Here is a 16,226-nt window from a genome sequence, read left to right as displayed (position 1 = left end):
TGGATCCGAGTTTAAATTCTATGCGGGTCGGGTTAAAATTGTGCAGAACCCGCCCACGCTCGCACTGTCTGCCTTTACTATGACTCTATACAACTCTCTCTCTCTCTCCTAAAAACCTCATTCTTATCTCTGAAAAAAAGAAAAAGAAAAAAAGAAACCACACCATAAGTCCATAATCATATACATGTAGCTGAAATCCCATCAATTTCTGAGTCCACAGAATTCAGCTATTTCCCTTAGCTCAAAAGATAAAAGAAAAGAAAAAAAATGAAGAGAGACCAAACGATGCCGTATGAGCAACTGGAAGATTCATTTTCAGGTGGTTGTAGCTCCGCCGCCGGTTGTTCCGAAAAAGGAAATATGTGGGAGGAAGATGGAGGAGTTGATGATGAGCTGCTTGCTGTTTTGGGTTACAAAGTGAAGGCATCAGACATGGCTGAAGTAGCTCAGAAACTTGAACAGCTTGAGAAAGTTATGGGTAGTGTTGAACAAGATAATCTTTCATTTCTTGCTTCTGAAACTGTTCATTATAACCCTTCAGATCTCTCATCTTGGCTTGAATCTATGATCTCTGAACTCAATCCGCAAGACCCTTTTTCCAATTCCTTCACAACTCAAACAACAAATCAAGTTTATGAGGATTCCTCCTCCTTCGATTCAGATCTAACAGCTATTCCAGGTAAAGCCGTTTTTCCCCAAATTGAATATTCAACTCATGAGCCGCAGCAGCCACAGAGCAAACGATTCAAACCCACTACAACAACTGAGTTATCGTCGTCAATTTCCACACGGCCGGCTGAGTCAACTCGGCCGGTGGTGCTTGTTGACTCGCAAGACAACGGCGTTCGGCTCGTCCACACATTAATGGCATGTGCAGAAGCAATTCAACAGGAGAAGATGAAATTAGCTGAAGCTCTGTTGAAGCAAATTGGATTCTTAGCTGTATCACAAGCTGGGGCAATGGGAAAAGTCGCGACGTATTTCGCTGAAGCTCTGGCAAGGAAAGTTTACAGATTGTACCCTTCAAACCCTAATGATCCTGCCTTTACCGACCTTCTACAGATGCACTTTTACGAGACTTGCCCTTACCTTAAATTCGCTCATTTCACTGCAAATCAAGCGATTCTTGAAGCTTTTGCTAACAAGAACAAAGTCCATGTGATTGATTTCAGTATGAAACAAGGTATGCAATGGCCTGCTCTGTTACAAGCCTTAGGGTTAAGGCCAGGTGGTGCACCGACTTTCAGATTAACTGGAATTGGTCCGCCATCCCAAGATAACACAGACCATTTGCAACAAATTGGTTGGAAATTAGCTCAATTGGCAGAATCAATCAATGTTGAATTCGAGTTTAGGGGATTTGTTGCCAACTCTTTAGCTGATCTTGATGCGTCCATGTTCGATATCCGTGAAGGCGAAACTGTTGCAGTGAATTCCATGTTCGAATTGCATCAGTTGCTAGCTAGGCCTGGAGGTATAGAGAAGGTGTTGTCATTTGTTAAGGACTTGAAACCTGAGATTTTCACTATCGTCGAGCAAGAAGCTAATCACAATGGACCGGTTTTCATGGACCGGTTCACGGAGTCATTGCATTATTACTCAACCCTTTTTGACTCGTTGGAGGGTTGCGGCGGCGGTGGTGAATTAGGGCCGGTGAGTGACCAAGATAAGTTGATGTCGGAGGTGTATCTAGGGCGGCAAATCTGCAATTTGGTGTCCTGTGAGGGTGTAGACCGAGTTGAGAGGCACGAGACATTGGCTCAGTGGAGAACCCGGTTTAACTCGGCCGGTTTCGAGCCGGTTCTTTTAGGTTCTAATGCATTTAAACAAGCAAGTATGTTACTAGCTTTGTTTGCTGGTGGTGGTGGATACAGAGTGGAAGAAAATAATGGTTGTTTGATGTTGGGTTGGCATACAAGGCCCCTAATTGCTACCTCTGCTTGGAAACTCAGTAGTTAACTCACTGAGTCGTAAGTTGGCTCGGTTCCTTTTTCTTTTTTACAAATTTTTAGCGACTTTCTTTTAATCTTCTCTTTTACTAGGTCTTGAGATCTGTTTTATTAAATATATTTTGGTTTTTGGTGGATCGAATCTTGTAATTTTCATGATGAATCTGAACTGTTCAATGTGTATTTACATATGAAAAAAAGACTCTTGAGTGTGGAGTTTAACAATTACAACATCTGATAAGTTTGAGTGACATCTTTTCAGATGGAGAGTGATGAAGTAAAGTTATACTAGTTGTTTCGTGCTTAGCTTGACATTCCTTTCATTTTTTGAATTCCTAAACACTAAGTTTAGTATTCTTATTCCTAACCCTTTGAGAGTCCTCCCATGAAGAAGACAATATCGAGTTGTCTGTCAAAAAATGTGTTATTGTACATAAAGAAATTTGTTGTACATAAAGAAAAGACAACAGCTTGTTCCTCTGCATAAAGCATATAAATTTTGATGAATTTTCCACCGATTTTTGTAGGTCCCGAAGTAGAATAAAATAATTACGATGGTAACTAGGCTCAAGCTGAGTCTAGCGGAGCTTATTCCAATATTTAGCTGAGTTTAATTGAGCTTTTAATATTATTCAATGAGCTGATTTGAAACTCAGTCCGAACCTAGTCCAAGTCGGCTCTTCTCTATTTGTTTCCGCATACTTGGCGAGTTTTCATTTAGGGAGTTTACATTTATTCATATACTTCTCTGGAGTGTTAATTAAATTACGAGTCTTTTATAATCATGTGGTATTTGAAATAGAGAAAGGGGTCTTCGTATTAGGGGTTTGTTTTTCCATTTTCAAGGTTCGATGCAGGAATCTCATCTATTTGACCACACCTCTTTGGTGTTTAAAGGTAGGCGCTCCGTTCCAGAATTTCTTTATTGTTAAGATTCAAATCCAAGACTTCTAGTTCCACCATATCCCTTGTTAACTAAGGTACTATTACAGCTTGTTTGGATTATGGGTGTTTAACGGGCGGGCTGGGACGGGCTGGACATTAAAAAAACCACCCATGACCCTGCGCATAGCGGGAGCTTAGTGCACCGGGCTGCTCTTAACAGCCGAGCACATTAACTGTTGAAATATCTCCAATACTACTTGCTTACAATTCATAAGTACCTAATGAAGTCTGAAGGAGTTGAGTCAGCTTGCTGTTTCTGTAAGGGACATGAGCATTTTTTTGTGCCAAAGCGGAAATGACATCTCCTAGGGCAGATAATGACTTATTTATATGTTGCGCCTCTTTCAGTCTATCTCCTGTCACCTCAGAGCGGTCTACTCTTTCACTTCCAGCGAGATCCACCAAATTAAGACTACTACGCATGGATGAACCACTCTTTATGTCCATCCCACGAAATGAATAGTTACAACGCTGGGCATGTATTGCAGTTAGTTTATTGATGTATACTATAGAAAAGCACTCATGATAAAATAAAAAAAGAGAAAGATATGTACTTTAAACTACAAAGTATAGAGATGAACTCTTAAAAGTTGTTATAGATAACCTGTGTGATCGACTGCACCTTTTGCTCGATTTCTTAATCCAATATCCATCAAATCTAAGACATCAGAGGTCCTGTTTACTGGCTGCATGCTCGCTTCAGGAACAGCTAAACCGTTGGGTTGGGAGGCGGATAATATCCCAAGTGTGTGCAAATCAAGGAAAACAGTTAATGAAAATCATGTTATATGCAAGTCGGAGATGGTCTTCTGGTAATTAATTGTAAATGTAAGACAAAGCAGTATCAGCAAAGAGGAAGGAAGGATATTTCTTTTGTGAACTATCACTTGAGAGTAAGTCACGAACTTGTTCGTTATATATTTCTATCATTTGAACTGTAATTTCATATGTGAAGGTGCTCCCTCTCATTTGAGAAATTGTGAAAAGATCATTTAAAGCGCGATAATTGACACCCAAATTCTCCTCAGTCGCTCTGTCTGCGCCAGTCTGGAGGTTAATTTAATTTGACATCAGGAAAGTGAAACAAATATAGTATAAACATATCTAACAGAATTATATACAGAAGTTCTTACCATGGTGTATGTTTTTCCTGATCCAGTCTGACCATAGGCAAATATACATACATTATATCCATCAAGCACGGACTGTATCAAGGGCTGAATATCTGTATAGACCTCAGCTGTAAACGAATTGGAAAGGTGAAATTCATTTTAGAGTTCATTATGCAGAACGCGTAGATAAAAGAATTAATTAAGATCAACAATCAAATGGAGGAATCTGAAAACCTTGTGTTGCAGCTGGACTGTAAACCTTATTAAACTTGAAAGACCTACGGCCTTCCTTTCCTTGTTTGGAAGGATTTACAACAATAAGCTCCCCATTTTCTCCAATGTATTCAACAACTGATTGTTTTTCCTTTTGTCCACGAAGGAATGGCCTAATCCGACAATATACTCTGATATTTCCTAATTGAAAAATAACCATAAGTAAATGAAAAGGACAGGTAATAAATTTCAGTCCTCAATATTATCGCACCTTTTAGCTCCTGCACCTCATTGTGCAGTTTGCGATTCTCAGCAAGGACTGCAGAGTAGTTAGCAGCTGCATGTCCTAGTGCTCTAACTTTTTCACCTGTAATCGAAATTTGATTCCATAAGGTAAATCTATTTAAGTCAATATTTAAACTTGGGCTGATATCTTACACTTGTACTGCAATCAATAAACGACGTTATTATAACACTTCAAGAAGCTGAACTGACCTAGTTGATTGAATCCCTCTGCATAGCTTTTTTACAACTTCTTGCCTTATTGACTGAGAAGAAAACCTTAGTTCCTGAACATTATCGAGGTCCAAGTTACACGTGCTACAACACTGACATTTCAGAAAAAAATTAGAAAGAAAAAATAAAGAAAAGAGATCAAGCATACACGAAGTGCGCCTAGCTGGAATTCTGTAAATATTTGGTAAATATGCTCCTTCTTGGTCCAATTCTCCGATTTTGATTGACAAAATGTCTCAAGTTCCTTTATCCTATTTCTTGATTCTGTCAAAAGGCTCGTCGCCTCTTTCAACTTCTCTTCAAGCTCTTGTTGAGATTCTGTAGCCTTTTTTTCCATTTCTAAGGTGTGATGTTCATACGATTTCTTAGCTATTTCCATTTCTTGCTTCAAAGCTGCGATTTCTTGCTTATGATCTTCCTTCTCTTTCAACTCGTACGATTTCTTAGCTATTTCCATTTCTTGCTTCAAAGCTGCAATTTCTTGTCTATGATCTTCCTTCTCTTTCAATTCATATGATTTCTTAAATATTTCCATTTCTTGCTTCAAAGCTGTGATTTCTTTCTTATGATTTTCCTTCTCTTTCAATTCATACGATTTCTTAACTATTTCTAGTTCTTGCTTCAAAGCATGTCCGTTTAACGTTGCGGGTTGTATTTTTTTGAATTTTTTTGTCCGTCCGGGTTCGAGCTTAGCGGGCTGGACCGGGCTGTGCATTTTTTTTTAAAGTAAATTTTGTTTTTCTTATTCAATGTTATTGATACAAGTGTTTGCAAACTTTTAAGGCTTAGAATTAAACTTTGAAGTTTAAAGTTTTAAATTTGAAAGTTGAATTTTACAATTTTAAAATTGAAATTTGAAAGTAAGTGGCTACAAAAAATTATTTAATAAGACCAATAGGCAATATGTAAGGATCAAGCTCCGAAGACTTTCATTTGATATTTTTATTGAATAATATATAATACTTCAAATTAAGTTGCAAGTTCTTTTTGATTTTGTTATTTTTGAACTTGCAAATTAAAAGTTTACAACAATTATAAAAAAAAAGAAAAAGAAATAGTACATCACATGTTTTGCATCATTTTTGTAAGTTCATCCATGTCGACATGAGGTTCTTGATTTCCGGCATTGGTTGAATCAGAACCATACATCATTATATCTCCAATTTCTTGGTCCTCCGCTTCATCTACCTCGTCACGCCCTTGATTTCGCCGTTTTGATCTTATCTAATCTCTGAAGCATAGATTCAACAACTGAAGTATATCCTTCTTTCCTCTTCAAATTATGTAGTAAAAGAGAAATTTCAGCAATATGAACTAAACCATTTGCAATAGTAGGATAATTTACAATATTTGAAAGAAAAAAAAACCGTTAAAAAACGGGCTGAACCGGGTTGTAGCCCGTTAAAAATCCGTTAACGGGCTTAGCGGGTTCCGGTGCACCGGTATCAAAAAACTGTTCGTTTGAAACCCGCTCCCCGCCCAACCCGTCTCAGCCCGCCTCCCACGCTACAGTACCGGGCTGAACCGGGTTGTAAACGGGTCAGCCCGGCCCGATTAACAGGTATAGTTTGGATGGTTGTTACATATCGTTTCATAATATATCATATTGTATTGTTTTGATGAATACAGCGTTCGGATAGATTGTATTGTTTGTTATTGTTTATGATATCACACACCAACAATATGAATAATAAATATTTAATATTATAAAAAAGGTAAGGTACACAGTAAAATTATTATATAAAAATATAGAGTAAATGATAAAATATGACTATTTAATAATAAGGAGGCCAAATAGAGAAGAAAAGACAAGGTAACGATGCGACCGCACCAAATTAGTCGTTACATAAACTGACATTTTTTATACGACGAACTTAATAATACGATACAATAAAATTTAAGTAATAATCGAAATAAATATTATACTTACAATAATAATACGATACAATACGATAGATAACAATAAACAAGTTGTTATAGGAAGTAGTTAAATTCACAACACCATAAACTTTGGAAATAGACAATTCAAAAAACAAAATTCGTTAAATTTAAAGAAAAAACAAAATGAAAGGCACGGAGGGTAATTTAGGTGATTCAGTTGCCGGGTAGCTGAATTTATTAGCGCCGAAGAGGAAGTTGAGGCGAAAGAGAGAGAGAGATGGGGTGTCTTAGCGTTGTAGGAGCAAGTCCTTGCGTTTCTTCTTCTGCGCTATCTTCACCTACCAGCCGCTTATCCTGCGCACCCTCTTGCAAGCTTATCCTTAACCCCATCAAGAAGAATCACCATTTAGCTGCATTTCAACCTGCAGTTCATCTTTTTGCAAGTAACCAATCTCGTTCCCATGCCTCCAAAAGGAACCATACAACTCGTATATTCCTTCCCCACTTGGTTGCTTCCATGGTATGTTTATCTCTCTTCTAACCTGTATATTATTATGCATTTAGTTGAACTTTTGCTTACCCAATTGTATTGTTTAAATTTGGGGTGAATTTATTGTTTTTTCAGGAAGAAGTGGAGGAGACATATATTATGATTAAGCCTGATGGTGTTCAAAGAGGACTTGTATGCTCTTCACAATGTTCTTCTCTGTTTTAATTATGGATTGTTGAAACACTCAAAAAAAATGCATTCTTTTTTGAAGTCTTGTTTTAAGTTTTTCTGTGATGTCATTTCTTAATTGTAATAGGTTGGGGAGATTATTTCAAGATTTGAGAAAAAGGGGTTTAAGCTAACTGGTTTGAAGCTTTTTCATTGCCCCAAAGAATTGGCAGAGGTTCGTCATTTCTGGAGCTGAGCTTGGATGTGAATTACATAATCTTTTAATTAACTTGACATTTCTAGTTATGCCCTAATCCCCCCCACCCACCCACCCACCCCCTACCCCACAAAACCCCTCCCCTTTTACCTCCTTCCCACCATTTTTCAAGACTTATGTCTAAGGGCTTTGTAGGCCATTTTGCCCCTTTACAAACCTTCATTATTTACAGAATTACACTTCTGATATTGTGTAAATGTAGGAACGAATAGCGTTTGAGTCAAACCCAGAAACTACCATAAGATAAAGTTTGATAATGCATCAGGATTGGAGATTAAAGGTTTAACAACATTCATGTCACATTTTCATATAGGTTGGACTAATGGGAAATAAAAAGAAGCATGAGTCTAATGGAAAGCATGTTCCGGACAAAGTGAGAAGTACAAACTTCACATACCACATGAAGCCTTTTAGAGGATAGCTAAGGAATGGTCTAATAATTAATTCCATATACCCTATTAAGATTGTATCAAATTTATTTTTTTATTATTTGCTTTCAGAAAAGCAGAGAATTGTATCCTTAGGCTTGTTTATCGATCAGAAAAGGGAATCCAATCACTATGTTAATTTTCTGAATTATTTCTCAGATCTATTTATATCGTCCCTGTTAATTCCTGATTATATTGCTAAAAAATTTATAATTGTAACAGGAGCATTACAAGGACCTACAGTCCAAACCATTCTTCCCCAAGCTGATTGACTACATTACCTCTGGTCCTGTTGTCTGTATGGTAGAGTTCTTGCTATTTAATCCATTTTCATCATTCACTAATTGAAACCAATGAGTTATATTCACACTATATGTTATGTTTGGCAATCTTCTGAGCTTCCTAATATCTTGGATTCTATTCTATCTCTGGCAAGGCCTGGGAGGGTGTTGGTGTTGTAGCATCTGCCCGTAAGCTAATAGGAGCAACTAATCCACTTAACGCGGAGCCCGGCACAATCAGAGGAGACCTTGCTGTTCAAACTGGAAGGTTGGGCAACATATATTAGTGTTTTGTTTATATGTTATGTTCAATGAATACACTGTCATGGTACGTGAAGTTTTCAACGTTTCCAAGTACTTACTAGATTTCTATGACAATCTGTTTTCAGAAATGTGGTGCATGGAAGTGATAGCCCTGACAATGGCAAGCGTGAAATAGGTAAAGTTCTAGCTAAATAAATGTGAATGGCTTGTAGAATCACTTAATTGGTTTCTATGATAGAGTCTTTACATGTCTAAAAGGAGTGGCTTCAGTTTTGATGTTTTCGAGATGACGTAAAATATAGAATATATTGTGGATTTGCCAGATACCGACCTCCTAATTAGCCCTAGAAATGTTTTTTGTGTACATATTTGTTTAACTACGTTTCCATGGTATCTCTCCATTGCACATATTTTATTTAACTAGAAAATGAGCTCATGTTATTGTTCAGAGATGATAAAGTCACACTCCACCTTCACTTTGTGATAATCACCTGCCAGTGTACAGAAATGCCATTGCATGCTTTTAGCCAGATTGTTTCTCTTTAAGAATGACACTTGTTTTTCTTTTACGCTTCCGTCATATAAAAAAAGAGAGATTGATTCTGGTTCACTTTTGTACTTAAAAAATACTACGAAGTATTAACTTTATAATTAAAAAAAAGTACTACGAAGTATTAAGTATTGCAATTTTGCTTTTCATATCAAACAAAACAAAAGTACTATAAGTGTTACAATGGCTCTCTCTCCATGTATGTTTGACTTGGCATGTGAATATATGGAGGGAAAAGACATAGTTTTACTGATATCTGATTCTCCCGTGCGTTTCTTAAATCTCTCTCTCTCTCTCTCTCACTCTCATCTCTATTTTTACTAATGTACTTCTGTTTTCATTTTTTTTTCTTTTGTAACTTTCACCGCTGGTGACAATAAATTTATTAGGGTGAAAATCAAAGGACAGACCGAAACTGAAGTTATCTTGAGTAGATCTATATTATCACTCTTTTTATGAAAATATCCCCATTTCCTTTAATTTATCAAAAGTGCACTTGCCTGTTCATTCTTCATGTAGATGTTTTCTTGACGCTCCTTGTTCATCCACCATCTATGATCTACCTACTTAAGTAGTTAATCTCAAAGAAATTTATCCGTAGTGACCTTCTGTGCACTTGTCAACTAAGTATGCTCATTTTGAACTTTTTGTTGGTGTGTTGAAGAGAGCTTGCATGATGTGTCCTCCAATCGTTGATTGAAACCCCCTAAGTAATCGCCCATCACAGCTTTATCCATCATCTTACTCAACGCCTCCATGACTAATAGCGGATCTCCATGCCTAGAGCCCCTCGAACTACAGAAGAATCCACATGGGTTTCCATGCACAAGAATGGAGTACCTCAATATGCAGTATTTGATCCATTTTCTCCAACTCCAAAGTCCATCTTTAACGTTATGAAGTCTAGGAACCCCCAGTTCACTTGATCATAGACTTTTTTTTTTTTTTTGATGAAGTAAAGTGTTATCATTAAAAAGGCATCAAGAAGATGCATAAGGAAACAAAAGGTTACAAAGAGAGATGACTGTTAGCTCTATTAATACAAAAAAAGCTATGCTAGGATCAGAGAGCTAACAAAGTCCAAAAAATAGTCAGTGCTAGTTACAGGGGTCATGAAGTTCCAACTAAAAAGACTAACTAAACATCTAGCCTTCAGGAAGCATGTTGGAGTTGAGACACCATCAAAACATCTGTGATTTCTCTCTGTCCAGATACACCAAAAAATAGTTGTTGGGATCATTTTCCATTTCCTTCTGATGGCCTTATCAACTTTCCACAAAAACCAGCTATCATAGGCTTCGTTGACTGACTGAGGGGTGACCCAGGATAATCCAAAGATGGAATAAAAGAAATTCCATAAGTCAGCTGCTACTGGACAATGAAGGAATAGGTGGTTAATGCTCTCTACGTTATAGGCTTTCTCATGATCCGATTTTCAAATTCTCCCCTCTCCTGAAATTCCTCGCATAGTATTGTCTTAATAAGTGATATGGTACATACAGAAACCGCTGTTCTAGATTTTAAAAAAGAAAGAAAGATAGAAATGAGTATGAGCTGGAGTCTTTGGGAGGTTGATAAGGTCATGAAGAAGATCTGGCTTATGATCCCTGCAACTATTTTTTGGTGTTTATGAAACGAGAGGAATAGAAGATGCTTTGATGGCACCTCAACCCCAAACCACTTACTCAAATCTTAATGCCTGCTCAACCTTTTTTGCTGGACAAAGTTGTCCCCCTTAAATAGTACAGGACACCTGTTGGACTTTATTAGCTCGCTTGTCCTAGATTGAGACTTTGTTTTGGGGCAAACATTGTTCTCCTGTAATTTTTTGTTCATTTATCACATATGCCTCTTTTAACTTTGCATCTTCTTGATTCCTTCTTAATGATACATATTACTTCATCAAAAAAAGAAAGAAATGAGTATGCCGTGATTGTCTTCTGATCGACTGATGTATGTCTATATTCATTTCCTTCGTGCAGCGCTTTGGTTTGGAGAAGGTGAACTGTGCTCATGGACACCAGTTCAAGAACCTTGGTTGATCGAATAATGTCGCAAGGAGATATGATTTCCATCATTAGAATTGAAGGTTTCAGTTTCACTAACCTGAAAGAGATGGATGAATTCTATTTTGTAAGAATATTACTCTGCCATTGTAATAAACTTTCTATTTAAAGAGAGAAGTGTGTTTGTAATGCTACAAGAAAAGCAATTTTAACGGTTCATTAGAAGAGCTTTATTAGCTTCTCGTTCCAAGTTCAGCGCAAACTGGACGTCGGAATTCTAAGACCTCTGTCCTCAAAGTTCCTTTACAGGTTATGAGGATCAATTTACTTCGAAAGTTATTTAGGTATTCCATGCTTTTTGGAGTCGATAACTGGATCACAAGTTCACTTTCTCTTCTTTTTTTTTAGTAACCATTCTTTTTAACCTATTTCTCAATGATGAAAAATTTGTTGTGATTTGACTAATTTACCTTTATAAATGGAGTTTTCTCTTTTGGTCTAAACAGAGAAATTACTGGAGCTTTTACAATACAACTACAAAATTGCGAATCGCCAATCAAGAGGACTCCTTTCATGTATGAAAATTTACTAGATAATCAACTACGAAGATAAATTCCGTCCAGACTCCAGTGTACATAAATTACTAGGAAGAAATTTTTTAAATTGTTCGTCTTAGAGTATCTGTTGTTGAATCATTATATTGACTCTCCTTTGCCTTTGCATATCCATATGCATGAGGCTATACAAAGTAAAAAGAGAAGCAATCTGCTGATTCAACAGAGACGTAACATGCCAAAAGTTGCTCGAAATCTGCAGTGTCTGATTATGGAATACACACCTGTTTGCACATAAGATACCCAAGAAGACAAACTTCCCCTTTTCTCTTGAAAGGAAGGTTATGCAAAGTATGTCAGCAAGTGAGGACATAGTAGTTAGACAAAGTGCTTTTTTGGTCCCCCTTAGAAACATGTCACTGGTCTGTGTACAGGAATGGCAGAGCATATTGGAATAGTACGTCACAATGTAGAACAAATGTATTACACAAATATTACTCCACCATCACCCACTACTCAAATTGGGAGGAGAAACCTTACTAAATAAGTAAGCTGAATACGAATCAAAACTATAGAAGATAAACGTAAGATGTACTTTTGCAAAGTTGAAGGCAGCTGACTTCAATACCCATGAATAAAAATAGCAATCCACTCTCCTATCCTCGTGAAAGCTCCTTCTAAGTAACTGGCAGCTGACTTCATACCCAATCAGGCACTTACTGGCTTTTCGACCAGGTGTATATTGAATTCAACAATATCTTTGACATACAAAAATTAAAAGGGAACTCTTCCCAAGAAAATGTTATTGTTTCTCATCTCCCGATTGTGTAGCTTGCTTCTCATTCTCACTGCTCTGTATGCTGCTTTGCATTTCAAGGAGCTTCTGTTGCTCCTCATCAGCTGCTTGTGGATTTACATCTTTCACAGCCTTGGGCTTGTTGCTCGTGGATTGCTGGTACATAACACCACCAAGCATGCAGATCAAGAGTCCCACTGTCCCAACAAGAGTCGAGTGTTTGTCCCAGATGACTAGATTTATCACCACTGTCAATAGTTTGTTCACTATGCCGAGAACAGTAAAGCCTGTAGCAGATATTGCTCTACGACAAGAAAATCCAAAGAAAGAGATCGCTAGACCAAACAAACACGACAGGGCTACGGGTAACACCACTTGAAAACTGTACCAATCTGACTCATCCTGAATTTCATGCTTTATCTTCTTCAGTTCGCCCATTATAAGCAGCTCAATAGGAAAAAGCATCAAAGCCTCAAGATTGTTGTATAGCACGAGACCCCACGTGTTTAAGCCAATTGTCATAACAACATGCTTGATATAAACAAAATCAATGGACATGCTCACTAAGTAAGCCAATGCCCAGCTATAAGCCGTAAGTGTGAACTGGTAATCAGTAGTGACATAGAGCACGCTACCAGCAAAGATTGTACCTAGTGATGCCCACGTTTTAATTGCTGGCCATGGCTGATGCAAGTAGAGGGTCTCTCCTATTGCAACAAAGATGGGGACAGCTGATCTGAAGACAATAAAAGTATCAACGTTGGCATGGAGGAGAAGCTCACTATTTGTAAAAAGAGATAGGTAAAATATAATTGCAGCCGGCAGGAACCGCCACATTGTTACAAGATCAAGCTTATCATGTTCTATGACCTTGAGCCCCCCGCATATGAGGACTCCAGCTGCACTTGTGAAATACTGCAATGCAGTTAGTGCCCCTGGGTAAGGAAATTTCATGACGGCCCACTTGTTAATGATGGAGAGTAGTGATGCTGATAGACAGTATCCAGCAGCTACTCCATAAACTGATGCTTGCTGAAGTAAGGCATCGTACCAAGTCGATTGGAGACTGGGGGTTGGCGAAGAAGCATCTGAAGACTTCCTGGCATCTCCATCTTCAGGATTTTCCACATCATTTGACATCTATATCTGAAATAACAAAAGTACATGTTTCTTAGTATTATGTCATTTACTTCTTTTTTCTTTTGTTTGATAAACTAGTCTATTGTCTATTACTATGAGCAAGTCTGCAGAACCTAAGTCCGCTTCTTACTAAAGCAAAAGATATTTACCAGAGCATTCACCAACAATCATTTTGGTCAAGTGCATCAATCATTTTGAACTGGTCGGGACCGACTGTATGACTCCTCTTCATTCATTCTGCTCATAAGGTACATCTAATTATACATTTAACTAATGTCTTTAAGGCAAATTAGGAATTCTTTAAAACAATAGGTTCTTTGACACTTATCCCTACACGGACATACGGTTATCTTAACCAAAATAAAGAAGCTCCTCACAGACATGGATGGTATCATCTATATGGAACCTTTATTCCATTGTCTTCTATGCCACGTCCATATTGATTCCGTTGAGACAATTTTGGACATGCGTTTTTTAATCTACCTCTTTCCCTATCACCTTCAATCATCATACTGTCACACAATCATAAAAAGTAATTGCTAATTTATACTAGCTTCTATTTAAGTTTTTAGTCCATTATTCTTCTTTTCTTTAACCATAAGAGGACAATATAAGATTATTTCTTCTCCATTTCTTAAGCCCTTAATAGAAACTTCCCTGTTATTGGTCCTCATTTAGGAGGGGGTGGGGTGGGGGAATTAAGTTTCCATGTACTATAAAGTGGAAAAAACTATCTGTTAACTGAAATATGAAACAGCATTCGGTCTTTCCTGATAACTTTCAAGGTATGAATTTCTCTAATGTGTAAATATGTAAATTGGTTAGGCACAAAATCAAATGATTTACAGCTTCCGCTCCCAGTCCAATGCTGCTTCAGTATGCACTACTCTTCATTTCTAATCTAACTTGACAATATTCGTGATTGACAGAAAATGGGATATACTCAGACGGAATTGGTAGCATCATCCCATATTTACTTATCAAAGTAGAAAATAAAAATGGCGTTCTCCCAAAGCCCTATTTATTACCATAAAAGGAAATTAGAAATTGTATTTTGTCAGCACGATTCTTTGACATTCTTTACATTTTAAACAAAACTGACTATAAAGAAGGTCCACATTTGCTATGACTGGTTCTGCTTTAGATATGTCAACAACATTACATACTGCATCCAACATACTAGTAGTAGTACCTGATTTACATAAAAGTACTGCTCCCTCCAACTAGCTAAATCTCACTAGAACCAGATAAGAAGCTAAGATAAAACATCAATTTACAATTTCAAAATGACCGTGAAGCAGCACAACTCACAAGTTGCTAGCATAGTTAGAAGAAAACAGTAAAACAAATAAGCAGATAACATAGATACAAATACACATGTTGTTGGAATTAAAGTACAGATTGGGTTTGGACCCACCGAGTAAGATTGGAAGAGCCTATATTAAGATGGATAAATACGGCAAGGGAGGACAAATGATAGTGGATTTGGAATTTGGACAGGTGCATTGACAAGAATGTGTCGTGACAGTGTAAGAGTAGTATGGCTAGATGATTAGGGTTTGAGGAGGAAGAGATGGACTCACCGTTGAAGATCGAGAAATTGGAGGAAGACGGTGGCTGCTAATGATCCCGGCGGAGGCGTCGGTGGCTCGTATACACCGGAGAGTGAGAAAAGAGAGCGCTATGGACGAATGGGGTAATTAACGCAAAATGAAAGTATGCCCCTTAGCACTCTTTGCAAGTGTCACACGTGAATCCCCGAGTTATTCGCCGATTTATATAAGTTGCAATAAATGCGATTTAAGTCCCAATTAGGCAATACGTTAATAGTCTAGTCACTAATGGGCTTATAAGTCGCAATCACTAATGTGATCTATAAGTCCGTAATTAATAAATGCTATTTATAAGGGATTTTGAGAATATAATTTGCAACTACCAATAATAGCTACCAAGGCGATATATAAGTGGCAATGCGAAATGCATTTTATAAGTCACAAAAGTTATTTATATGTGCGTTTCACATATTTATAAAGTCACGTTTGTTATATATGATTCGTAAGATACTAATTTACATACCTAAGTTTTTTCCAATTCCCGTTTAAGACTTCCTTATTAGTTACATATAAATGTTTGAATGACTTATAACATAAATAAAAATAAAAAGTTTCTCTTCCTATATAATCAATGATTGTCAAATTTCTTTATGCATATGTAGACTCAATGATGCTTTATTAGTTTAACTTTTTTATCCTTGGTAAATATGTGATTTGCTGCATTGAAAATAACTCACTACTCTATTACAGATTTATAAATGAAGAGCTACACTTTTGGAAAAAAAAAATTTATATGTGACGAACAAGGATCTAAACATGATTCGAGAAAGGAAAAAAATTTAAGTGTCTATTAGCAAATATAAATCGTATCCAATAAATACTGACTTGCAATCATATTCACCAAATACAACTTATGGCAGAGAAAAAGCCTAAAATCATACATTATCTTTGGCTTTAGACTCAAAGTCATACATATTCTTTCACATGGAGTACTAATAGTCAATTTACTTTAACAAAGTGGTGCACTTTTAGTCATAACACTAAACACATTTTAATTTTTAACAGAAATCTAAGATCTGACAAAATATCTATTCCATTTATTT

The 16,226-nt window shown here is 37.0% G+C and overlaps 3 protein-coding genes and 1 pseudogene across 3 annotated transcripts; 2 read left to right on the top strand and 2 right to left on the bottom strand.

Annotated features, from left to right (window-relative positions):
- Window positions 1–81: 81 nt before the first annotated feature.
- Window positions 82–2,174, top strand: LOC107766978 (DELLA protein GAI1-like). Its single transcript, XM_016585899.2, has one exon. The coding sequence runs from the start codon at window positions 268–270 to the stop codon at window positions 1,957–1,959; it is 1,692 nt and encodes a 563-aa protein (XP_016441385.2). The 5' UTR covers window positions 82–267; the 3' UTR covers window positions 1,960–2,174.
- Window positions 2,175–2,857: 683 nt separating this feature from the next.
- Window positions 2,858–5,320, bottom strand: LOC107766980 (kinesin-like protein KIN-14J; annotated as a pseudogene).
- Window positions 5,321–6,893: 1,573 nt separating this feature from the next.
- LOC107768038 (nucleoside diphosphate kinase 2, chloroplastic) lies at window positions 6,894–11,124 on the top strand. The gene is made up of 7 exons (NM_001324965.1): window positions 6,894–7,136; window positions 7,242–7,298; window positions 7,423–7,509; window positions 8,202–8,282; window positions 8,416–8,528; window positions 8,650–8,699; window positions 11,057–11,124. The coding sequence occupies exons 1-7, from the start codon at window positions 6,894–6,896 to the stop codon at window positions 11,122–11,124; spliced, it is 699 nt and encodes a 232-aa protein (NP_001311894.1).
- A 936-nt stretch (window positions 11,125–12,060) lies between these two features.
- Window positions 12,061–15,293, bottom strand: LOC107768039 (GDP-mannose transporter GONST3). The gene is made up of 2 exons (XM_016587143.2): window positions 15,154–15,293; window positions 12,061–13,576 (listed from the first exon to the last, which is right to left on the bottom strand). The coding sequence occupies exon 2, from the start codon at window positions 13,568–13,570 to the stop codon at window positions 12,437–12,439; it is 1,134 nt and encodes a 377-aa protein (XP_016442629.1). The 5' UTR covers window positions 13,571–13,576; window positions 15,154–15,293; the 3' UTR covers window positions 12,061–12,436.
- Window positions 15,294–16,226: the final 933 nt, after the last annotated feature.

Source organism: Nicotiana tabacum, chromosome 4 (assembly GCF_000715075.1).
Source record: "Nicotiana tabacum cultivar K326 chromosome 4, ASM71507v2, whole genome shotgun sequence".
Lineage (NCBI taxonomy): Eukaryota > Viridiplantae > Streptophyta > Magnoliopsida > Solanales > Solanaceae > Nicotiana > Nicotiana tabacum.
This window is presented reverse-complemented; position numbering and strand designations above follow the sequence as displayed.